Here is a 22857-nt window from a genome sequence, read left to right on the forward strand (position 1 = left end):
GACACCCTTGTGCGCCCCCTTCCCCCGTGCATGAATTTCGTGCACCGGGCCTCAACTGTCAATGATAATTGTTAAAGTTTAAAAAGTCCTGTATTGAAAACGTTAAGCTTCAGTTTTCTAGGAAGCCGATGCGGGTGGGTCGGTTCTGCGGGTGGGACCTCCTGCCCACCGTGTCCGCAAGTGGCCTTTACGAATGACCCGCCGCGTGTGGCTCTGCATCCTGGTTGTTTTCTCCCGCCAGGATGACAACTGGGGGGAGACCACCACGGCCATCACGGGCACCTCGGAGCACAGCATCTCGCAGGAGGACATCGCCAGGATCAGCAAGGACTTGGAGGACAGCGTGGGGCTGGACTGCAAGCGCTACCTGGGCCTCACCGTGGCCGCGGCGCTCGGACTCCTAGTTTTCCTCACCCCCATCGCCTTCATCCTGCTGCCCCCCATCCTGTGGCGGGACGAGCTGGAGCCCTGCGGCACCATCTGCGAGGGACTCTTCATCTCCGTGGCCTTCAAGCTCCTCATCCTGCTCATCGGGACCTGGGCCCTCTTCTTCCGCAAGCAGAGAGCCGACCTGCCCCGGGTGTTTGTGTTCCGGGCCCTCCTGCTGGTCCTCATCTTCCTCTTTGTGGTTTCCTATTGGCTTTTCTACGGGGTCCGCATCCTGGACTCGCGGGACCGGAATTACCAGGGCATCGTGCAATACGCGGTCTCGCTGGTGGATGCGCTGCTCTTCATCCACTACCTGGCCATCGTGCTGCTGGAGCTCAGGCAGCTGCAGCCCGTGTTCTCGCTGCAGGTGGTCCGCTCCACCGACGGCGAGTCCCGCTTCTACAGCGCGGGGCACCTCAGGTAAGGGGGGCGTTCGGGAGGTCTTCAGCTAGGGAGGGGCGATGACAGGAGCCAGGGCCAGGGCTGACTCTGACTCAGGTTTTGAGAAGAGCTGTGTGTGTGTGTGTGTGTGTGTGTGTGTGTGTGTGTGTGGTGTTCGTGGACATGGACTGTCCTAACTTACAGATTTGGGGGTGCAGTTGCTGGCTGTTATCCAGGTCGGAGTTTAGTTGGGCCAGGTCTCAATGTTGGTGGCACCTCCCGGAAACGATGGCGAAAGGGAGAAAGGAGGCCCAGTGATGGCTGCTGGCTTTGCCCCTGAACTTGGTCTGTGAGTGATGGACTACGGGATCAGCAATTCCATTTGCTCAGAATGGTACACCTGGTGTACCCGGTCATCCCAGTGGGATTACTCATTGTTCCTGTTTGGTCCCCTCTCAGAGGTGCCCTGGTTTGGGCAATAAATTACAAGGTCACCCTGGTGACCCTCCAGTCACGAATCAGTGCAGCGAGAGAGCTCAGGGTTGGGTGTTTCGAAGGTGCGTTCGTGAGAACGAGTTAGAAGTACGTTGAGATGGCATGCTTTAAATCTGGGCATTGTACCTAATGATTGTGTGGTTAACGAAAAGAGCAATAACCATCATTCATTTACTTAATTTTATTTTTATTCATCCCAAGGTAAGCATTTTGTGCAAATTGCCATGGTTAGTCTTCAGTTTAAGTATTATTAATCTCTGTTACCGATGAGGAAATGAGCATTTAGGGAATTTAAGTAATTTGTACAGAATAACATGGCTGTGGTTGTGGATTCGCCCACACGTCCGACGCAGGGCCCGGGTTGATGTCCGCAGGATGGCGTCTCCCACTCTGTGTTTACTGGCCCATTTTTCCGGCTGTTTCCTTCCACAAACCATGACTCCCCGGGCTGGGGGCTGGGTCTCACTGCATCCTCGGCCTGGCCTGGAGCATGGCACGCTGCTGGCAGTCACATGGTCACACGCTGAATGAATCCCCCGGGCTGTCTGACTTTGCCGATGCGTGTAACCTGCTTGGCACCTGGTCGTCACGTTCATTGTAGCCGTCACTGCTGTGGTGTCGTCGCTGCCAGAAGGCACCTCATTGGGTATCTGAACAACGGGTCACCTTGCCGGTCCACACCCCCAGGCCCACCCTCTCAGTGCTGGCACGCACCCTCTCTCACTGAGGCTCAGCCTGCACATCTTGGACCGGGAGGCTTAGCGTTCAAGGCCGCGGCCACCCTGACCCGTCGCAGGGGATCAGTACCCGATCCACGTGTCTGTGCAGCAGACCTGCATTTCGAGTCCTCGCAGGTGCCTGGGGCTCTGAAGGGAAGTAAGACCCTGCAGCTTGTTCATCTCAGACACCTCGCTGCCCCCGTGTTTCGCGTTGGGAGTGAGCAGGCTTGTTGACACCCCTGTGAGCGGTGGACAGTTGCTGGCCCAGGCCTGGGCCGGGTGATGGGAGCCCAGGGCGGGCGAGGGCATTCCAGGCGGGGGCAGCAGTGAAGCCGCGGGGAGCCGTCTGCCTCAGGATGGGACAGGCTTGGAGGCCGCTGAGGGGTGGGAGCGTCCCGGGCTGGTCCCAGTAGAGATGCGTGACTTGGGGACTTTGTAAATACAAGTGGCTGAGACGCTGGTAGGGGGGCCCCCTGGGGTTTTGTGTTTTGGCCTCAGCCCTGCCTCTGTGGTGTGAATCCCACCTGGGGAGGGGGAAAGGGAAGGAAGGCTTCTCCCCTTAGGAAGTCGGGGGGTGGGGTACCTCCCCTCCAAGGCTCCCCATCACTCCTCCCAAGACGGGGAGGGGACCAGCAGAACAGCCCAGGCAGAGTGCCTGTGAGCGTTCGGGAAATCGGCAGTAGTCCTGGTACGGCGCCCAGAGCTCTATGGCCGGGGTGGACCCGGGTGGGAGGGGCTGGACTGATTGTGCCTTGGGGCCCGCAGGCTGGCCGCCAAGCTCTCCCCGTGTCCTCGCCATGACCAGCAACCTTCCCTCTGCACTGCTGACCCTGAAGCATTAACCCAGGTGGACGCGTGAGCTCAGGTTCCCAGCAGCCCTGGGAGGCCAGGGACAGGTGGTCCCAGGATGTCCTTGCAGCTCCTCCCCAGGACCCTTCGTTTTCCCTCCTGCTCCCTCCCGGGGAGACCCTGGTTATGGGGCGGGAAGAGGCCTGGAGGAGGGGAGACCCTTTATCACAAGTAGAGCGCTCGGGCCGAGCCTGCAGCCCTGTGGCCAGGCAGCCCTGTGGGCACGGTGCGGGTCGCCCGCCGATCCTCGGGCTAAATCTGGCCCAACCCAGCGGTGGCTGGAAGAGTCTCTGTGCCAGAAATACAACTTCTAAGCCCTTTGTGAAGCGTAGAAACCGGGGAGGGGGTCAGGGCAGACAGGAGGGAGTCCTGGGGTCCCAGCAGCCGGTCCTCCGCCCCCGCGGGCATCACACGCCTGCACGCGCCTTTGTTCCCGTCTTCCGCAGCAGCGACCCGTGGGCCGGGGTGCAGGCGCGGGTCGGGTCTTCTTTTGTTTTGTTCCCAAAGAGGATTTTATTGAATGGACTGAGCTATTTTGGAGAGCTGTCTGAGGAGCGCCGATTCTTCAGTTTCTTAGAGAAAATCTGCTTCTTGTTAGCTCTCATAAAAGGTCCTTGCCGGGGCCCTGCTGGTCGGCAGGAACGGAGTCCTGGCTTATTTGAAGTGTTGGGAAATGGAAAAGGGTATTGCACAGAGGGAGATACTGTAAGGAGAGGGACTTCCTGACCTCTGCCCAGCGCCTCAGGGATGTTCCAGCTCATTGACTCCTCCTGCCCGCCAGGGGTGGGGCCGGTGGGGGGTGCGGCAGGCCTGGGCCGGGGGATGGGAACCCTGTGCAGGAGAGGGTCCCCGAGCCGAAGGCTAAGGGGCCTGTGCGACACGCCCTGCCCCTTGCTCCCCACAGCACCCCGGCGTCTCAGCGTGTTTGACTTGTAAGTGCGCACGCACGTCACTTGTCTCTTTTCTTGGTTCCCTTTTCACAGTGAGCTGCTAACTTTTCTAAGACTTCACCAAAGACGACTGAGTTTTGATCTGACTCTTTTGGGGAGAAATCTAGAAGAAAAGAGACTAAAAATGGCATTTCATTATCATGATGGATAATTTCTCCGTTTTGAAATCTTTAAAGGTTAATGCTGTGACTCTTAGAGCGTAGAAGCTAGTGTAACAGACCGAACCCGAGATGTAGGACAACCCTAACCATTACCCAGTCCTTACCACCTGCCGGGCACCTTCTAAACCCTTAACGTGAACTCACTGAGTCCTAAGGGTCCTGTGAGGCCCGCACTGTTAGCCCCATTCTCATCTGAGGACACTGAGGCCCCGGAGAGCTGAGTAGGTTGTCTGTGGCCATACAGCTCGTGATTGTCGGAGCCAGGATTGGAACCCAGGCTGCTTGGTTCCAGAATAATCCTAACTGTTTCACCACAGCGCCCCTGAATGGGTATGTACGTGTTCCCGTCACTGCTCTCAGAGTGCACGGAGGGCCCTGGCCGGGGGGTGTGGGGTGGGGTGGGGGCGGGGCTCAGTTGGTTAGAGTGTGGTCCTGATAGGCCAAGATTTGGCGTTTGATCCCCGGTCAGGCACATGCAAGAATCAACCAACGAATGCATACGCAAGTGGGACACCAGATCGATGTTTCTCTCTCCACCCACCCCCCTCTCTCTCAAATCAATTTTTAAAAAGTGCATGGAGGAACTCAGAAGCATTTTTGAGTGCTTCCCAACCGCCAGGCTGGATGCCACTTTTTACACGCTATTCTATTTCATTTAACTCGTCGCTTTGGGGCTGGGGCGGAGAGAACGGGCATTGTCAGAGCCGGCTGCCTCGCGCTCTGCGTCGTTATTAGCCCACAGGTTCTGTTATCCAGTCGGTGAGCGAACCGGCCCGGGCCTGACCACCACGGCAGTACGGTTGAGCCTTTGTCGGGTCCAAGCTTCTTAGCTTTCTATATGTCCCTTTTCCCAAAGAAGGCTTCTTTTTACCTATTGCTGAGGAAAACCACCCACCCAGACCCTAGTCATGGAGAGCAGCACTCCATGATTTTATTGTGATTTCTCCCCGTTCCGGGGAGGGGAGGGCCTTCAGTTGGCCTGGCCAGAGGTCCCTGTGTGCGTGCCGGCCTCGGGTGGAGGCCGGGGCTGGGGTTCTCTCCCTTCCCAGAGGGCCCCCCTTTGGGGAGCAGTTCCTGTAAGGGCCGCTGGACTGCTCAGGGCTCCCAAGGACACAAAGCAGGCGCTTCCCGGCCTTTTAGGGCTCAGCCCTGGAGCTGGCCCAGCACGACTTGCCCTGAATTCTCTTGTCAAAGCAAGTCCGAGCCCCAGCCTCGATTTAAGGAGAGGACTGTGCAAGGTGGGAGTCCTGGGAGGGCTGGTTCCTTGGGGTCCACGATGTAGCAGACCCCCACAGCCGCCTCGGGCCCTCATTCTCAGAGTTTGTGTGCTCTTTTTTTAAATATGTTTTTACTTATTTCAGTGAGAGGAAGGGAGAGGGGGGGAGAGAGAGAAACATCAGTGATGAGAGAGAATCATCAGTCGGCTGCCTCCTGCATGCCCCACACTGGGGATCGAGCCCGAGACCCTGGCGTGTGTGCTGACCGAGAATTGAACCGTGACCTCCTGGTTCATGGGTTGACGCTCAATCACTGAGCCACACTGTCCGGGCGTGTCTGTGTGTTCTTACTTTGCGTATAGTGCTAACAGATTTACTTATTGACGTCTACGCCTCAAAAAGTCGAGAAGTAGCATCTTCCAAGTGCGGGGAAGAGCTCTGTCAGGAGGTACATGAACATCAATGAAAAGTGACGGCTGACCGGCCTCAGCAACGAGAGACTGGAACCACCGAGGCAGGGGAGCCCTCGTCCCCGCCCTCTGGGCAGCCTGTCCGTTCACAGGGGCCCGTTCTGTCGGACATGCATGTGGCTGAAGCTCATTGCATTGGATGTCTGCCAGCGCGTGTTCACTGGCTTTCTGAGCATGCTCCGTTCCTTGAGACAAGAGTGTCTTACACATTGGCATTGACCCTGGACCTTTTTCTCAAGGGTCTGGTTCCTGATCACAGACCCACCTGTGCTGTAGACGAAGGGATTCTTGGCTTGCTTTTCAAGCCGTAGGCGTGCATGATCGTGCGTGACTGTAGCTCGGTTGTGTTGGAAAGAAACTGGTATGGACTGAAGGTGTCTTTCCCAGTCCCCCCAAAGTCCACAGGTGGAAATCCAGAGGAGGAAGCCATTACTGGATCATGAACGGGCCGTCCTTGTTGGGAAGTGGCAGAGAACGTGGCTGCTCTGTGCTCCCGTCCAGTGTTCAGTGGCAGGTAGAACTGAGGGACGAAATTGGGTACTTAGCTGAGGAGGTTTCCAAGCAAAAGATTGGCCATGCAGCTCGGGTTCTTCTTACTCCTTCTAGTAAAACTAGAGGAGATTGTAAAAACCGCAGTTTACACAGCAGAGATGAGTGTGAAGCGTGGTGTGTATATAGCACGGCGCTTGGACAATCATATAGTACTTTACAAAGTGTGCCCCCTGATATTCCCATATCCACCTGGCACCGTCCATAGTTATTATAATACTAGTAGCCCTGCGCACGAATCCGTGCACCAGTAGGTCACTGCCGCCCTCCGCCCGCTGCCCGCCCTCCTGTAGCTCTCCGCCCCTGCCTCCCTCCCCCTCCCCCCCTCATAGCTTGCTGCCCTGCCCCCTCCTGTAGGACTCTACCACCTGCTTGTAGTTCGCTGCCCCACCCTCCTGCAGATCCGTGATCTGGTCGTTATGTGGTTGGTGGTTATGCTGGATAATTAGCATATTCCTCTCTTATTATTATAATATTAGTGACGATCTTCCCTGTGCTGTACATTACATCCCGTGACTGTTCTGTGACTACCAATCTGTACTTCTCGATCCCCTCACGTTTTTCACCCAGTGCCCCTCCCCCACTCCCCTCTGGCAACTGTCATTCTGTTGTCTGTATCTGTGAGTGTGTTCCTGTTTTGTTGGTTCGTTTATACTATTCTTTAGATTCCACATACAAGTGAAATCATACGGTATTTGTCTCAGCCTATCCAGATTGAAAATAATAATAATAACGATGATGGCGATGATGATGATGATGATGATGATGATGAATGGTGTCCTGAAGGGAGCACTGAGGGTGTGGCTGGCCAACCGTTGATAAGGAGATTATATGGGTGTGAACCAGGGATTGAATCACCCTTCAGCAGAAGCCAGGAATAAAGATGAGCTTATCCCAGTAGAAGCTTGGTCAGCTGGGACCAAGGATGCAGGAAGGGGATTCTAACAGGCATTATCAGGGGAAAATGGAACTTTCCCCCTGTGGGCCTGAGGGCGGAGCATTGAACCAAAGAGGATTATTCTCAAGACTTAATATCGATATAATATCTATGTAAGAGTTAATATCTAATAGCTGCTAGGCTTTGAACTTGCTCAGGACCCACCGCCCCCTTCTCCTGTCCACTTCCTCCCTTTGGGATGGGAGTGTCCGTCCTGTGCCTGATCCGCCTGGGTATTCTGGAAACATACAACTTGCCTGGTTTCCCAGGTTCACAGTTGGAGAGGAATTTCCAAGCTCCTCGAGTCTGTGATTCTGGGTCAAATGACATCCAGGACGAGGATCACTGGGCTGTGGCCCCTCCCCCCCACTCATGTTCAAAACCAGTATCCATGGTCTAGGCGGACCCAGCACCATGGGAGGTGAAGTTGGGGAGCGTTTTCACATGGCCATGTTATTTTCAATCATGGATTCATAGAGAGTTTCCTTTTCAGAAATGTGCATGCCAGTCCACACCCCCAGTCCCTAAAAACGCAGAGGATAAACATGACTCAGCGCATGGAGGGAGCCCGAAGGCCTTTGCTCAGATTGCTTTGCCGTGGGAGGATTTCGAAGGCGGGCGGGCAGAGCCGCCCCGTGTGCGCTGGCTAATGGAAGGCGCTGGGCACTGCGGCCTGTTTGCACAGCTGCCTGCTGGCAGCGGCCGCAGCCGGGGCGGCTTCCCTCGCACCGCGTCTGCCCCCAAGCTTCACCTTGCGGCCCAGGGGCGTCACCCCGCAGAGCGAGGCCACGGAGGGGAAGGGCAGCTGGGGTGGGAGGCCTTCCTGCAGGGCCACAGGCAGGGCGGGGCAGTGGATCCCACGCCCCGAGTGGCGTGCTGTTCATTTTCTGGAGGACGCATGCTGCGGGCAGGGCCTGGCGTTCTGCACACCCGCCCCCGGCTTGATGGGTGTGACATGCTGACACTCCAGAGGGCACAGGGACAGGGGCCTGCTCTCCCTCCCTCCAAACTTCTCGCTGTGCGCCCCTCTCGTTCTTCCCGGGCCCGGAGGTTCGGGTGTGAGCAGGCCCCTGGAGCATCCTGGGAGGGGCTGGCGGGGCCTAGTTCCCATCTCAGTCCCCTCCCCAGAGAGCCCTGAGCAGGTGGTGGCCTTTGATGTTTATCTGGTTGGTTCGGCACCGGAATGCAGAGTGTTGGGAAGGCTGGATTTCCATCCCAGGGCAGGTGCAGGCCGGGTCAGGCTGTGCAGGGAGGGGGCCGTGTGGTGCGGTCTGTGCCCCGGCCTGGGAGTGGGGCTGCAATCGCCAGACCTGCTCAGGGTGTCCTCCAGTTTTGAGAGGTCTGCCCGCATCTGTCTGCTGTGGGAAAGGCGGCCCGACGGCCAGCCAGGCGTGACGGATCGACTCCCAAGGAGGCTGTGTCATCAGTGCTGTCACCACACTCCGAACCGCCCACGGCGAGAGGACGTGGATGCAGCTCTGTGCGGTTCAGGCCCCGAGATCAGCAGAGCCAGGTGGTTGCACGTGGCCGTGGACGCAGAGGTCTCTGGGCGCGCCCGGTGTGGGTTTGCTTGTATGCCTAGAGGGCATTTTCCAGGGTTACACTTTATCACCGGACACTTAGACAGGGGCCAGAACTGGGCACGGAGGGTGCCCCGGGTGGTTCTCAGACTGCACTGTGGGGGCCACTCTGATGAGCAGGCCCTGTTGCTTCCGCCTCCTCCGCGCTGTCAGTGCAGATGCTCCTGGCTTCAGTGGGGACCCCCGCGGGGCTTGCCCACAGAGCCCACATTCAAAGCCCAGGTCTGGGACACTGTCCAGCTTGTGAGTGTTGATGCAAAGAACTTGGTCCCTGTAGCTGAGGAGCCCGCAGGCCGGGGTCGCCAGGAACCCGTGCGGCCAGCAGGAGGCCGAGGGCCCGGACAGCAGGACAGGACCACCGATCTGGGACCCTCAGGACGATCGGCCTTACGCCTCAAGGTCTCAAGCAGACATGTGTGTGCACCTCCTGCTTTCTCGAGACCAAGTCCCGGAAAAACCCAGCCCTTCCTCCAGCTCGTCCTGCAGTCTAATCAGATCTGCCGATAAACACAGGCCGATTCCAGCTTTTCTCCTCCCCGCTCTCCGGTTCCAAGGTGGTCATTACCGGTTATCTGTGTGGGATTGCGTTCCCACCTCCCCACCTGCAGCTGGAGGCAAACGTCTTAATTAAAAGGCAGGAGGGCCCTAACCGGTTTGGCTCAGTGGATAGAGCGTCGGCCTGCGGACTGAAGGGTCCCAGGTTCGATTCCGGTCAAGGGCATGTACCTTGGTTGTGGGCACATACCCAGTAGGGGGTGTGCAAGAGGCAGCTGATCGGTGTTTCTCTCTCATCGATGTTTCTCTCTCATCCTCTCTGTAAAAAAGAATAAAATATATATATTTAAAAAAAAAAAAAAAAGGCAGGAGGGCCCGGAGATACCGGCACTCAGGTGCCCGGTTCCCAGCGGGGGCGCGGCGTTCAGGGGCTGATGATGCTCGCGTCTCGGGGCTCACAGGAGCCTTGCTGCACAGCGTCCCGGTTCCAGGGCGGAGGCGGGCCTCACCCCCAGGTGGAGTCTCGGTGACGCTTCTGGCGGGAAGCCCATCAGATAAAACCCAGGGCCCCGTCCAGCTCCCTCGGGTGGGAGTTTTCACAGAGAGCTGAGTCAGCTTTCCCCTGGGGTCCCGCAGGGTAGAGTTTTCCCAGAGACCCTGGGTTCAGGCCTAACATGCAGCCACGGGCCTTGGCTGGTGGCTCGGTGGGTAGAGCGTCAGCCCGCAGACCGAAGGGCCTCGGGTTCCATTCCCGGTCAAGGGCACATGCCTCGGTTGCAGGTTTGATCCCCAGCCCCAGGTTCAATCCCGGTCAGGGTGCATGTGGGAGGCAACCAGTCCATGTGTCTCTCTCACACAGATATTTCTCTCTCTCTCTCTCCCTACCCCCTTCCTCCTTCCCTTCCACTCTGTCTCAGATTCAATGGAAAAAATATCCTTGGGTGAGGATTAAAATAATAATAATAACAATAATAATGATGATAAAATGCAGCCACGGAGCAGACACACCTCACAGAATAGGAGACAGGGCGGCCCGGAGACCTGAGTGGCCTTATTGTTGGGGTCCTTTGGGTGTTCACAGCGGGCTCCCTCTCTCCTTACGCACACGCTCCCTCTCGTCCCACCCCATCCTCCTCACCCCTCACCTTAGCCCGGCCTTGCCCTTTACCTGCCTTCCGCCTCTGAGATCTTGTTCACATCCATGTGCCAGTCATTGGCACTTGGTGGGCGCTCGTAATCCATACTTGCCCGTGAATGGAGGTGGGAGGCTGGTTACCAGGGTTCTCACGATGTCGGCCTCCGTAGAGGCTTGCGGGATGAGGACTTAGCCCGCGGGGAGGCCTTCGCAGAGTTGGCTCTGTGACAGGACACTCTTCAGTGCTTTCCTGGCAGCCCCTCCTTGGCGGTCAGAACAGGGTGGCCCCACACCCGGCCGGGACGGCCTTTCTCCCCGCTCTGGAAGAAGTTAAAGACGATAACGATTACGGGCCTGGGTGCAGATGCGCTCTGAAGCTTCATATTTCTGATTTTAACAGCATGTATTCATTTAATGGCAGAAGCCACAATCAAATCCAGAGAAGAGTGAATAAATAGGAAATAGATAAGGGTGTGTGTGTGTGCGCACGCATGTGTGTGTGTGCGTGTGCACATGCTTTTCCAGGCCTCGGCCTCACCTGCAGCATAAGAGTTACAAGGGATGATGCCTGTTTCCTTCAGGGACAGGATGGGCTGTCGCCGGGAAGAGGGCCTTGCTCCAGAAGGCAGCGGTGGGCAGGCCTTAGAGAAAGGTCACTTCAGTGCCCAGGGAGAGTCATTTTCCCTTCAGGCAGAGAGAGGCCGGTGCTGTGGGAAGGGGGGGGACGCGGGGAAGGGGGTGTGCTGTAAAGGGAATTGGTGCGTGGGTTGGGGGTTTGAACCAGGTGGCCTGGGATTTCTTCGATTCTGTGTCTCTGCTTGGATGAACACGGAGATTCCCTCCGCTGTGTGTGGAATACAATGTTGTGATTCCGTGGGAGTGGAGAGTGGGTCATGCTTTTATGCCCTGAGGCGGCATGACCATGCTAGCCACCAGCCAGCCCCATCCATCCCTTGTGCAAAGCCCGCATCCTCGGTTACGTGACGTTGTGGATTTGTACAGTCCTTTCTAGAGGACAGACGCTTTCACTGGCATCTTCCCATGTGCTCTTCACACGGCCACACGGAATAGTGGGTATTGTCTCCGCATCCCGGGCCCGGAGAGGGGGCATGCCTGAAGCAGGGTCAGAGCTGCAGGATCCGACCGGGAAGGCGCCCTCGGGTGCTGTTTCTCCTTTGGCCCACGGATGCCTCCCTTTATGGAGCGAGGCTTGGGTTTCGGGAGGCTGAGCGTCGGCAGGAAATACTGCATGGAAAACAGAGTAGCATAGCTTTATGGTCTCAGTCCCTAAGGAAAACTGTGCCGAGGCCCGTCCTGGCCCACTTCCTGTGATGGTTCCTTCGTGGGGGGTCCTTGGCGGGGAGGGCGGGGCAGCCGCACACGAGGGACGGCTTGGCCTCCCCACATGCTTGGACGTGGAAGCTCGGGCTGCTACCATTGCTGAGTCGTTTGCTTCGGGCCAAGTCCACAGTGGCTTCGGGGGCATTCGGGGCGTTTGCAGGTTAGGGACAGCACTGCCTTGGCTACAAGTGGGGATCCCCCAGCCGCTCGGAGAGCCCTGGAACGCAGCGTGGCACCCAGGAGCCAAAGGCAGCCGCCCCGGCACCCCGGCTGTCGTCAATAGTCCCGGTGAGCTCATCTACTCAGAGGGGGACTGAGGAGGGAAACCTAAAGGGCCAGGTACAATAACTGGATTTAGCCAAGCGGTGGCCGGTGCCGGGGCGTGCACTGCCCCTCAGAGGCCACACGTCACGGGAAGGAGCACGAGTTGGAGGTTTGCAGACGCAGGCGGGAGCCCCAGCCCTTCCGTTGAGGAAACGCATGCTGTTGAGCAGGCCACAGGTTTTTGAATTTCAGTTTTCTTCCCTTGACTGACTGCAGGGGTGAAAGGGGGTGAGGTATGTCCACCCGCCCTGCATCTAAGAAAAACCCGCCCTGCATCTGGGACCGCGCGGTGTTCTTTGCTGCCAGCACTGAGTGTGGGCGCCCTCCCTCTCCGCCGCGTAGTTACCTGTTGGCAGTTCCTCTTCTCTGCTCCTGCCCTGTCCGCCCAGGGCCAAGCAGGTGATCGGTTACAGGTCTCGGGACACTGGGGCGATCTAGCCGGCCCCCGGGATAGATGGGTGGGTGGAAGGGAGAGGAGGAATCGCGTTAACTCAGGTCTGCAGCAGCTTCTCCCGCGTGCGCTCTGCCCCGTGTGGGTGTCGCTCTGATCTGTGGACTAGGAGAGCCCAGCGATCCTCACACAGGGCATGAGGCCCGGGGACACTGCCCTCGGACCCGGGGAACCTGAAGCCATGCCCGGCTCTTCCTCCCTTAGCTCTGCGGCCAGTGGTAAGTGTCTAGACCAGTGATGGCGAACCTATGACACGCGTGTCAGCACTGACACGCGTAGCCATTTCTGATGACACGCGGCCGCTGAGGCGGCCGCATGCCGAGGATGAAACATTTGCTGCTTCTGAGGATGAAACATTTGCAAAATAATGTTTTTTCCTCAAAGTGACACACTACCCGAGTTATGCTCAGTTTTTTGGCGAAGTTTGACACACCAAGCTCAAAAGGTTGCCCATCACTGGTCTAGACCATGTTGAGGTCCTCAGTTTCCTCTTTCGTAAACGGGAAAATAGGAAAGCTCGGTGTGGCCGAAACAAGTCCCAGTTACAACTTACTCCTTTCTCGGCTCTCGGCTGGCTGGGTTACGGCTAATGTCACAGCCCGGGAGGGGCGCACGGCCATAGGACTTGGCTTCCTCTCGAGTCCCAGAGACAGAGGTATCGAACCGGAGCTTCTGTGTGGTTCCCCCGGGTGCTGTGGTTTGCCTGCTTCAGAAGAGGATGGACCTGCTCATTCCACAGAGATGCTTTGCATTAATCTTGCCCCCCCCCCTTTTTTTTTTGCAGTATCCAGCGAGCAGCACTGGTGGTCCTGGAAAATTACTATAAAGATTTCACCATCTATAACCCCAACCTCCTAACAGCCTCCAAATTCCGAGCAGCCAAGCACATGGCGGGGCTGAAAGTCTACAACGTGGATGGTACGTGTCTGGAACGGTGGCTCTGAGGGTGCCGGGGGAGCAGTAGGGGCAACTTCATGGCCCATCTGGTTCTACCTCCTCTCTGTGTTTGCCTCTGTGGTCCATTCTCATTTCAGAACAGCTTTCTCTCTCCTCTCTCTCTCCTCTCTCTCTCTCTCTCCCAAACATATTTTCAGAGGACTGTTGGTTTATGGCAGGCGTCCTCAAACTACGGCCCGCGGGCCACATGCAGGTGTTTTTGCCGTTTTGTTTTTTTACTTCAAAATAAGATATGTGCAGTGTGCATAGGAATTTGTTCATAGTTTTTTTTTTAACTATAGTCCGGCCCTCCCACGGTCTGAGGGACCGTGAACTGGCCCCCTGTTTAAAAAGTTTAGGACCCCTGGTTTATGGTCTACATCTGTGGGAAGTTCATTCCTTTGGGGATTTTTATGATTGAAAACAATGGTGATGTGTGTGTTTGCTGTCTCCTGCTGGGAACATCTTCCATTAAATAAAGCTATTGGGAAAGGGCTGCTTTTCAAAATGTGGATAAAGTACCCAAAGCGAAGACTCGGCCACCCAGACCCGTGAAGACGGTATAACTGACTGTCAGTAGCTCAGGCGTCTGGCGAGACATGCAGGGGCGTTCCTCAGCCCTGGCCAGAAGCTGGAGCTGAGTGGGTGGCGGGAGGCCAGAGGCCAGGCCGGGACGCCAGAGCTCCTTCGGGCTATCAGATGCTTCAGTGCAAGAAACAGGACCCGGTGTCACGTCTTGCTGGGCCGCCCGGGTCAGGGCGAGAGCTTTGCAAACCCTCCAAGAGGATCATGTTGTTAGCAAGTCCAGTGATTTATAGATGGTGTCAGCTTCGGTGGTGATGTAACATCCTCCGCCTTCTGAAGTTGTGCTTCGTTATTGTGTTTGGCTGATGAGAGGTGCCCGCTCTCATGAATCGCGAGGGGATTGGTCCCTGTCGCCTGTGACCTGAAACCAGCGAGAATTCCCACTAGCAAAACCGAGTCATTGACCTCGCAGGTGAAACACGAGAGAGCGTGAGGTCTGCCTTGCCTTTCTGGCAAGTCGAGGCGGCCGGTGATCGGAGGAGCGAGGCCAGGACTTCTGAGTCCGGAGGGACGCGCGGGCCGTTTCGAAAGTCCTCAAGCCTCACGGCTTCTCCGTGAGCGCTGTGCTGCCGTGAGAGTCCGGCGGGGCGTGTTCCTGTGTGTGGTCGGTGGCACTTGTCCCTGGACTTCACTTTCTCTCTGTCCTGTCCTCCCATCCCTCTCACCCTCCCTCGTTGTCCTGTTGCTGAACTGTGACGTCACGGCCGCCCTCGCGGCCAAGCCGGGCCGTTCTGTACCAGATGGTAAGTAACATCTTCACACTCGGTGTTATTGTTGGCCATCGTCTTCATCGCCGCGCATTCTTCATCTCCTTCCGAGTTCCCTTTCCCTTTGCACCGAGCAGATTGGGCCTCGGGGAGGTTTCCTTCCCCTCGTGAGCATGGTGAAGAGAAGCGGGGGGACCGTGCCCCCTCGTGGGGAGCCACTTTGGGGATCTGTGTCCGTGCCTCACAGGGGATGGGTGGGCGGTCCTGACAGATGGTGGTACCAGAGTTCTGCTCCGTTTCTCAGTCCCGTGGCATTAAAACTGCGTTTCCTCCACCCTCTTTCCCCCGAAGGCCCCAGTAACAACGCCACTGGCCAGTCCCGGGCCATGATCGCCGCCGCCGCCCGGCGCAGGGACTCGAGCCACAACGAGCTGTATTACGAGGAGGCGGAACACGAGCGGCGGGTGAAGAAGCGGAGAGCGAGGTACGGTGTCCCCCCTGAACGAGATCTCACTCCATGACCATGACCGGCGTGAGCCTCGGGAGTGATCATGCCGTGGTGTTTCTCAAACCTCTCGTGCATAAGCATCACGGGGGGGGTGGGGGGGGTGGTCCTAGCACAGACCTCTGGGCCCCACCCACGTAGGTCATTACTATTCAGCAGCTCTGGGGGAGGGCCCAAGAATTGGCATTTCTTACCAGTTCCCAGCCGATGCTGAGCTGCTGGCCCACGGCCCACACTCCGAGTGGCCCCATCCTGTACCCCAGGCCCCGGCTGGTTCTCTAGACCTGATCCTATGAACTGAGAGGGACAGAGGTGGTCCCACCGTGTGTGCTGGGCCTCTTCCTTCCTTCCCCGGGACTGCTACGTGGCAGTGGGATCAACGGGGATCAGCCCGGCTCTCTGTAAGCGGCTTCGCTCCACCAGCCCCGCTCAGAGGCGGAGGGGCCTTAGCATGCGTTTCCCTCTGCTGTCCAGATAGAGCGAGTCTCCCGAGCAAGGCAGGGGCGGGATTGAGAACAGAGGTCACCTCCAGGTCCCAGGCTCCTTCCTCCTCACCCACCACATCCCCAGTTCCTCCCTCCCTCCCTCCCTCCCTCCCTCCTTCTTCCATTTCTCCCTTCCTCCCTCCCCTTCCTACTGTCTAGAGTGACAGCTAAGGGCCTCGGGGGGAGCCGGGGGGGAAGCTGGGCACGGCAGGTGGGCAGGAGTCCTCCCAGGTCCCGAGGACTGCCCTCCAGCCCCGCCCTGATGCCGGGTTCCGTTGTCCCCAGGCTGGTGGTGGCGGTGGAGGAGGCCTTCATCCACATCCAGCGGCTCCAGGCCGAGGAGCAGCAGAAGGCCCCGGGGGAGGTGATGGACCCCAGGGAGGCCGCCCAGGCCATCTTCCCGTCCATGGCCCGGGCCCTGCAGAAGTACCTGCGCACCACGCGGCAGCAGCACTACCACAGCATGGAGAGCATCCTGCAGCACCTGGCCTTCTGCATCACCCACAGCATGACCCCAAAGGTGCGCCTCGCCCAGCCCCCGGGCCCCGCACGCGGGCGTGAGCAGGAGGGACCAAATCAAAGGCTCCTTCGAAGCGCCAGCTGATGAGGATGCGGGGTGCCACCTGCTCTCTGGTCTGTGGGTGCCGCTGGTTTCTGGATGTGCCTCTGAAGGCCTCTAGGGTTGAGCAGAGGACAGACTGACCCGCAGAGACGGCACAGGTGGTAGTGAGGGGTCCTCAGTGGGTTCTGGAGCCAAGAACCCATTCTCACCGGCTCCCCCACCAACGGCTGCAACACCTGTAGCCAACTGTTTCACGGCTCTGTGCCTCAGTTTCCTGATCTGCAAACTGGGGATAATACCGACATCCCCTTCGTTGGGTGGTTGTGAGAAAGAAAGGAGTTCATTTGTGTGGCGAGCTCAGAACAGTGCCTGTTGTATGGTGAGAGCTCAGTGAATGGCTGTTACTGTTAGAGGCAGAAACGATGCCAGCCCTTCGTTCGGCGTTTCGGACGTTGTGGAGTTCGTTTTACTGAATGGTCTTGGAGATCATGATGTGAGCACACTTTGAGGAAAGCGTCGTGTAGCTCACAGAGGGAGGTGGCCAGGGAGAGAACATGGAGTAAGGGTCTGGCAAACGACCTCTCTCCCGACAGAAGTGGCTCAAGTCCCGGTCCCACCTCTCACTGGTTGGTGACTTCGCCTACGTTACTCTACACTTGTTTCCTCTTTTATAAACTGGGGGTGGTAACAGTATCCACCTGATAGGATTGTTGTGTGAGAATTACATTAAATGTGGCAGCATGACACGGAGTACGTGATCCTGGCATAGGGCACACGTGGGACGCCTGGGAGCTGTTGGTGTTGGCGTGAGGACCTGTGTTCCCACATTGTCCTGTACATACATGAACGACTGCTGGTTACGTCCAGTGACAGCCCTCAGGAGAGCAGAAACGTTCAGGGAAAGGACCATAAGGTTTGCAGATGCTTTGACTCGCCAGAAAAAGTAGTCAGCACAATCACACGGATCCATGAATATACTAGTACAGGCAGGTGATTTTTGCCAAGTAATCTGTACTAACTCCAAACAAAATAACTTAAACGTAGAACAGCACTCACGGATTGTGGCACCTCCGACCCCTGTTGGACGTGGGAGACTCTTTGTTAGAATGCTAGGCTCCAGACGGGGGAATGCAAAGCAGTGTGGACGGCGTGTCTGCGCGTGCACCGCGAGGCTGGGCCCCAGCGGAAGCAGGCCTTGCCCTTCCTGCAGGATTTTGTAGTTTCCCGCTGGCTTTCTTTTTCATTTCAAAAATGTCTACTTTTCTGAATTAATAATAATAGTCTTTGTATAAAAGTCCAAACATTAAAGAACAGAATAATGTGCAGAGTGAGGTTTCATTCCCCTAGTGCAGTGGTCTGCAAACTGCAGCTCGCGAGCCACATGCGGCTCTTTGGCCCCTTGAGTTTTTAGCAAAGGCCAGCTTAGGAGAACCCTAATTAAGTTAATAACAATGTACCTACCTATATAGGTAGTTTAACCCTTTGCACTCGCTTGCTTTTTTCTCGATTCCTTTATTCTAATGCTAACCGTGTCGAGTCACACTCGACATCCGAGTGCAAAAGCTTAAGTTTGAAAAATTGGGCTCTCAAAAGAAATTTCAATCGTTGTACTGTTGATATCTGGCTCTGTTGACTAATGAGCTTGCCGACCACCGGCTTAACTGATTGCCTGTTGGGACACTCTCGGATGGAGCTCTTTGTGAGTCTAAGCCGGGGCTCGGCCCTTTCTGTTCCTCGGTATGATCGGAACGCGGCCACGCCCTCTTAGTACATATCTCCCGTGGCTGCTTTCTCTCCACGAGGCTGAGCTGAGTGGCTGTGACAGAGTGGGGCTTGCAAAGCTGAGCATATTTACATTCCGCGAAGTTTGCCAGCCCCTGATCGTACAGTGGTGACGTGACTGTCTGCTTTGCGTGTGTTTCTGTGCATGCGTGCTGGTGTTCCTGAAGGACGCGTTTCTCGCAGAGGAGCCGCTGGGTCACAGGCCGTCCTTCCGAGGGGTGAGGCAGTGTTACACTCGCCTCTGGGACCCTCGGATCGGAGGGCACTGCTGCTTCCCCCGCACACTCGGCAGCATCGGGGTCACCGCTCTTTTTACTCACTGCCCACCTAAGAGAAGGGAAAATATTTCTTACTATTTGAATTCATATTTTTAAAAATTCTTAATGTGACAGGACATCTTTCATAGGTGGATGTTCTGTTTATTCTCCTCTAAGTTATCTTACCAACTTTCTTTCTCTGATTGTTGAATTGCTTCTTTTCCGTGTGGTTCATAAGAGCTCTTGTCATATTAGAAGTGTGTCTGTACCAGAGGCTCAGCTCTGCTTAGAACATGTGCTCGCAGAGCGGAGATGGGGACCTGAGGCAGCAGCGAGGGGTGGTGCTGGGGACCCCTTACCGCGTCCTTGCCGGTGTCCAGACCAGAGCGATACAGCCCAGCATTTTCCATCTGTCTCGCCGGCTCATCCTTCCTCGCAGCCGAGCCAGGGTATTGATGGATGTGATACGCGTGCTGTTGACCTTCGGGTGTGTGCTGGGTGCAATGGAAAGCCACATTTAGAAGCCAGTGCCTGCCCCCCAGGAGAGGGAAGTCCCGTGTGGGGCCCAGACCCCAGGTCAGCAATTAATTGTCCTAAAGGGAAGCCACACGGGCATCCAGCAGTGATCCCCGGCCTTCAGGGCGTGCGCATATGTCCTAGAGGTCCAGGTGTGCTTGGAGAAGACTTCAAGGGCCAGGGGGGATTTAAAGACGACATTCAGCAGACGGAGTGATACCGTGAAGGTGGGGGGACCCCAGAGAAATCCAAGGAGCTGGTACCAAGAGGTGTGAGGGAGGTGAGGCCTGGCCAGCCCTCAGACTTGCCATGCACACTCCCCCCACCGCCCCCCCGATCCAACATAAAGTAACGGTCGCTGGCATTGATCGGCATTGATTGGCGATTGATGGTGGTCCCCTCCTGCCATGAGGGGTTAGTTGCCCACTTCATCCTCACGGCAGGCCTGTGAGTTAGGTGCTGTCACCCCCACCTTGAGGTCAGGTGGCTGCCCAGTTCCCAGCCAGCCGGTGGGAGAGCACGCGTCTGCGGGCGGGTCTATCCCTGCAGGTGTGCAGCTCGTGTTCTGGCGTGTTCTCCGTGCCCAGCCCTCCTGAGCTGTCAGTGTGGGAGGAGGCAGACCTGCAGGCAGGGGCCATTGCGGTGGGACTGCGCCCGGACGGCGGTGCCCCGGCCAGGGCTGCCCTCGGACCAGCGTGGCTCTCCCTAACGGCCTTCCTCCTCTGTTCCAGGCCTTTCTAGAGCGGTACCTCAGCGCGGGCCCCACGCTGCAGTACGACAAGGAGCGCTGGCTGTCCACGCAGTGGAGACTGGTCAGTGACGAGGCCGTGACGAACGGGCTGCGGGATGGACTCGTCTTCGTCCTGAAGTGCTTGGACTTCGGCCTCGTGGTCACCGTGAAGAAGATCCCCTTCCTCGTGCTCTCGGAGGAGTTCGTGGACCCGAAATCGCACAAGTTTGTCCTCCGCTTGCAGTCGGAGACGTCGGTGTAGACGTCCTACGTGTGTGGCTTTACTCAAAGGAGAGAATGCGGAGGGCCATCTGTGTGCGCGGAGGGGGCCACCTCGTGTGTGTGTGACGTTCGTTGCCGAGACCGGCCGGCGCTGGACCAGCAGCCTGACCTGCACTTTATCTGGAAGGAAGACGAGGTGTCGCCCTGGACATTGGTGCGGGGGACACCTGACTGGCGGATGGGACTTCTCAGAGGCCGTCCCCTGGCGTTCCTGTGGCAGCTGTAACCAAAGCGGAGCGGGCGGCTCTGGGAGCCTCGCCTTACAGCTTCGTCCCCGCCTTCTCCGGCGCCACACCCTCCACAGCTCCCAGGGGACGCATCTTTACCCTGGTTCCGGAAGCCAGACGTGTGTGTGCGTGCGTGTGTGCGTGTGTGTGCGTGTGTGTGTGTGTGTGTGTGTGTGTGTGTGTGTGTGTGTAAAGGTCCAGTTCCGCTCCCCCCGGAGCCAGGGGCTGTTCCTTGTTGCCTTAGGTTCCACAGAGAGCGATCCCAACAGGAAATGTGCACTAATGATGTGATTGGATCTTTCTGTTCCCAAAGAGAAAACCTGGCCGCTCTGTTTCTGATCCTGTTTCCCTACCGGCCACAGCAGGTAGCCTTTGCTCACTCTGTGATGGGCACCTGTCTTCACCCATCCCCCCTCCCCCTCGGCAGGCGTGCGCGCGCGCACACACACACACACAGACACACACACACACACACATCACACCACACACCACCCACACCACCCCCGCCTGGCTGGCAGGCTCCGCCCGGGAAGCCCGTCCTTCAGAGCTGCCAGGGACCCGGCCCTGCCCGTGTGCCTCAGGTGCTCCCACGGGTTGTTTGCGTAGGGAAGCGTGGATTGCCCGCAGGGAGGGCAAGCCAGCTGGAATGTCCCTTAGGGCTGCAGCGGGAACCCCTCACCTGCTGCCACTCCTCCCCTGCTCCCCACCCACGGGGAGGGCTGACGCTGTGACGGACTGGCAGCTTCAGCGTGGAGCCTCTGACATCCCGGGGAGTGCCTGCCGGAGAGACCAGGCTGTGCCACCACGGTGACAGCTGCTACCGCCACCCAGCCCCTGATTTCTGACCATTGTCACTGTGCACCCCACTCCTGCCTCTGCCGCTCACTCCCGGGAAGGGCCGCTCGGCCCCTGGTGTTGACGAGGCTTGTAGAGTTTGGTCAAGAGAGAAGGAATGGTGCCCTGGCCAGTGTGGCTCAGTTGGTTGAGCATCGTCCCACGCACCAAGAGGTCTCTGGTTTCATTCCTGATCAGGGCACCAAAAGAGAGAGAGAGAGAGAGAGGAAAAAGAGAGAGAGAGAGAGAATGGGCCGCAGAGTGTAGGGAAAGGAGAGTGGGGGGCCAGTCTTAGGGTCCGTGATCAGCTTCTTAAGTGCAGCTGGTTCCAGGGGCTTTGCCAGGGCCTGGGCTGGGGGTGGGAGCCTTCCCGGCAGAGGGTTCGGGGGGAGCCACACCGGGTTCCCCGTGCCTCCCTCAGCCTTCTGTATCCACAGCACACCTTTACCAACTGCTCCCTCTTGCTTTTCCCGGGTACTAGGGTCCCGTCCCCTCGCTTCCGTGTGTTCCCACGCCCGCCCCCACCCCCCCCCCCCCGGTTTATGCGTCCACGGGTGGCACAGGATTCGTGTGTCGGTCTTTAAATCAGAATCGGCTTCGGATATCTGTACCTGAAAACAGAAACGGTGTTCGTGAATGAACAGCCTTCAGGTCAAAAGGAAGACGTGGCGGGAAAGCAGGAAGGGAAGCCAGCGGGCCTGGCGTGGGGCCAGGTGCGCTGTGTCACCACACGGTTCTGCTGATGGAACACCCCCCCCCTTCCCCCGCAACCATGGTGCTTCCGTGCCTCTTAGTGTTTGCCTGTAGGTCCCTCCAAGCCGGACATTCCTTAGGATGATGTCTTTCTCAGGAATATGTTTCGGGAGATGGCGAATGTCTATGACTTTGGCTGCGTGAAGGTGATAACGTCCCAGACTCCATGCGTCCGAGGCTGCTGGGTCGGGAGCGCAGCGGCGGACGCGCCCTGGATGTCCTGCACGCGGTTCTCAGCGACGCTGCTCGCCAGCACCCCCAGGGCCCAGGCTCCCAGCCCCGTCGGCGGGAGCCAGCCCGGAAGGGGTCACGTCGGATTGGCTGCTTCGGCGCCTGCACCCCCAGCAGGTGAAGAAAGGTTAATATATTTCCTCTCTCCCCGTTTCTCTCTCTCCCTCAGCCTTGTCAGACCTTCTGAAATTACTGTTTCTGTTTTAAGTTGAATACTGATTTTTTTTTTTACACTGACTTTGTACGAATCCTTTTTTGAAAGAATACCAAAATAAAATGCAGGGTCTCTGGACACAGACTTTGCACATTCAAACCCTTAATAGCGGGGACAGTGCCCGTGGCATTAACTCGATGACAGTTTCAGGGAGCCACATCCCCCCTGGAGTACAGTGCGTCTTTGTCAGTTCCTGGAACCAGTCGCTGTTCTTAAAGGGGGTGTCCTGTGCCCTGGGGCTGGTCGCCTATCGATACAGCCACCGTAGAGGAGACAGATTTCATTTGCCTTAACCGTTTATAGGTTTTTCTATAACTTCCAACCGAAGTTATTAAAATATGGACGTTAAATGCTAAAGAGCAGGAGGTAATGAGCGCATGCCCGAGATGGCCGTCTCCCTGGCGGTGTTTCAACCGGTGGACAACTTTTGTCCTTCAGTGTGTCCTTCCGAAGGTAATGGCCGTTTTTAATCGCCCGTGACCTGGATGTTGAAGTCTGCACGCTCGGAGGCGGAAGGGATGTTAAGGTGCGGTCGTTCACCCATCCTTGGCATTAGCGGTTAAGTCGAAACACGGAATGCTTCCGCTCAGGTTCATCAGGCAAGCCCTAGAGAAAGTGCTTGGCCAGCTTTCCGCCCGGCGATCACCATCTCCCTTTCTCCCACTGTCCGCTTCAAATCTACGGACAGGACAGGTTCCATACAGCAGGTGGTAAGAGGCAGATGGCCCCTGTGGGTGTGCGTGCACATGTGTGTTGTGTGTGTGCATG

General features: G+C 57.3%; 1 protein-coding gene and 1 long non-coding RNA gene across 3 annotated transcripts in view; both read left to right on the forward strand.

Moving 5' to 3' along the window:
- VANGL1 (VANGL planar cell polarity protein 1) overlaps positions 1-20199 on the forward strand; it is a 42303-nt gene extending 22104 nt beyond the window's left edge. For both annotated transcript variants that reach the window (XM_008147209.3, XM_054711999.1), the window contains exons 4-8: positions 242-849; positions 13268-13401; positions 15063-15195; positions 15987-16221; positions 19550-20199. In XM_008147209.3, the coding sequence (XP_008145431.1) occupies positions 242-849; positions 13268-13401; positions 15063-15195; positions 15987-16221; positions 19550-19810 (1371 nt within the window). In that variant the 3' untranslated portion in view covers positions 19811-20199. The remainder of the gene's footprint in view (positions 1-241; positions 850-13267; positions 13402-15062; positions 15196-15986; positions 16222-19549) is intronic.
- A 931-nt stretch (positions 20200-21130) lies between these two features.
- On the forward strand, positions 21131-22173 carry LOC129147958 (uncharacterized). The gene is made up of 2 exons (XR_008555169.1): positions 21131-21604; positions 21742-22173. It is a non-coding gene; the product is annotated as an uncharacterized LOC129147958 (long non-coding RNA).
- The last annotated feature ends 684 nt before the right edge of the window (positions 22174-22857 follow it).

Source organism: Eptesicus fuscus, chromosome 22 (genome assembly GCF_027574615.1).
Source record: "Eptesicus fuscus isolate TK198812 chromosome 22, DD_ASM_mEF_20220401, whole genome shotgun sequence".
In the NCBI taxonomy this organism is placed as follows: Eukaryota; Metazoa; Chordata; class Mammalia; order Chiroptera; family Vespertilionidae; genus Eptesicus; species Eptesicus fuscus.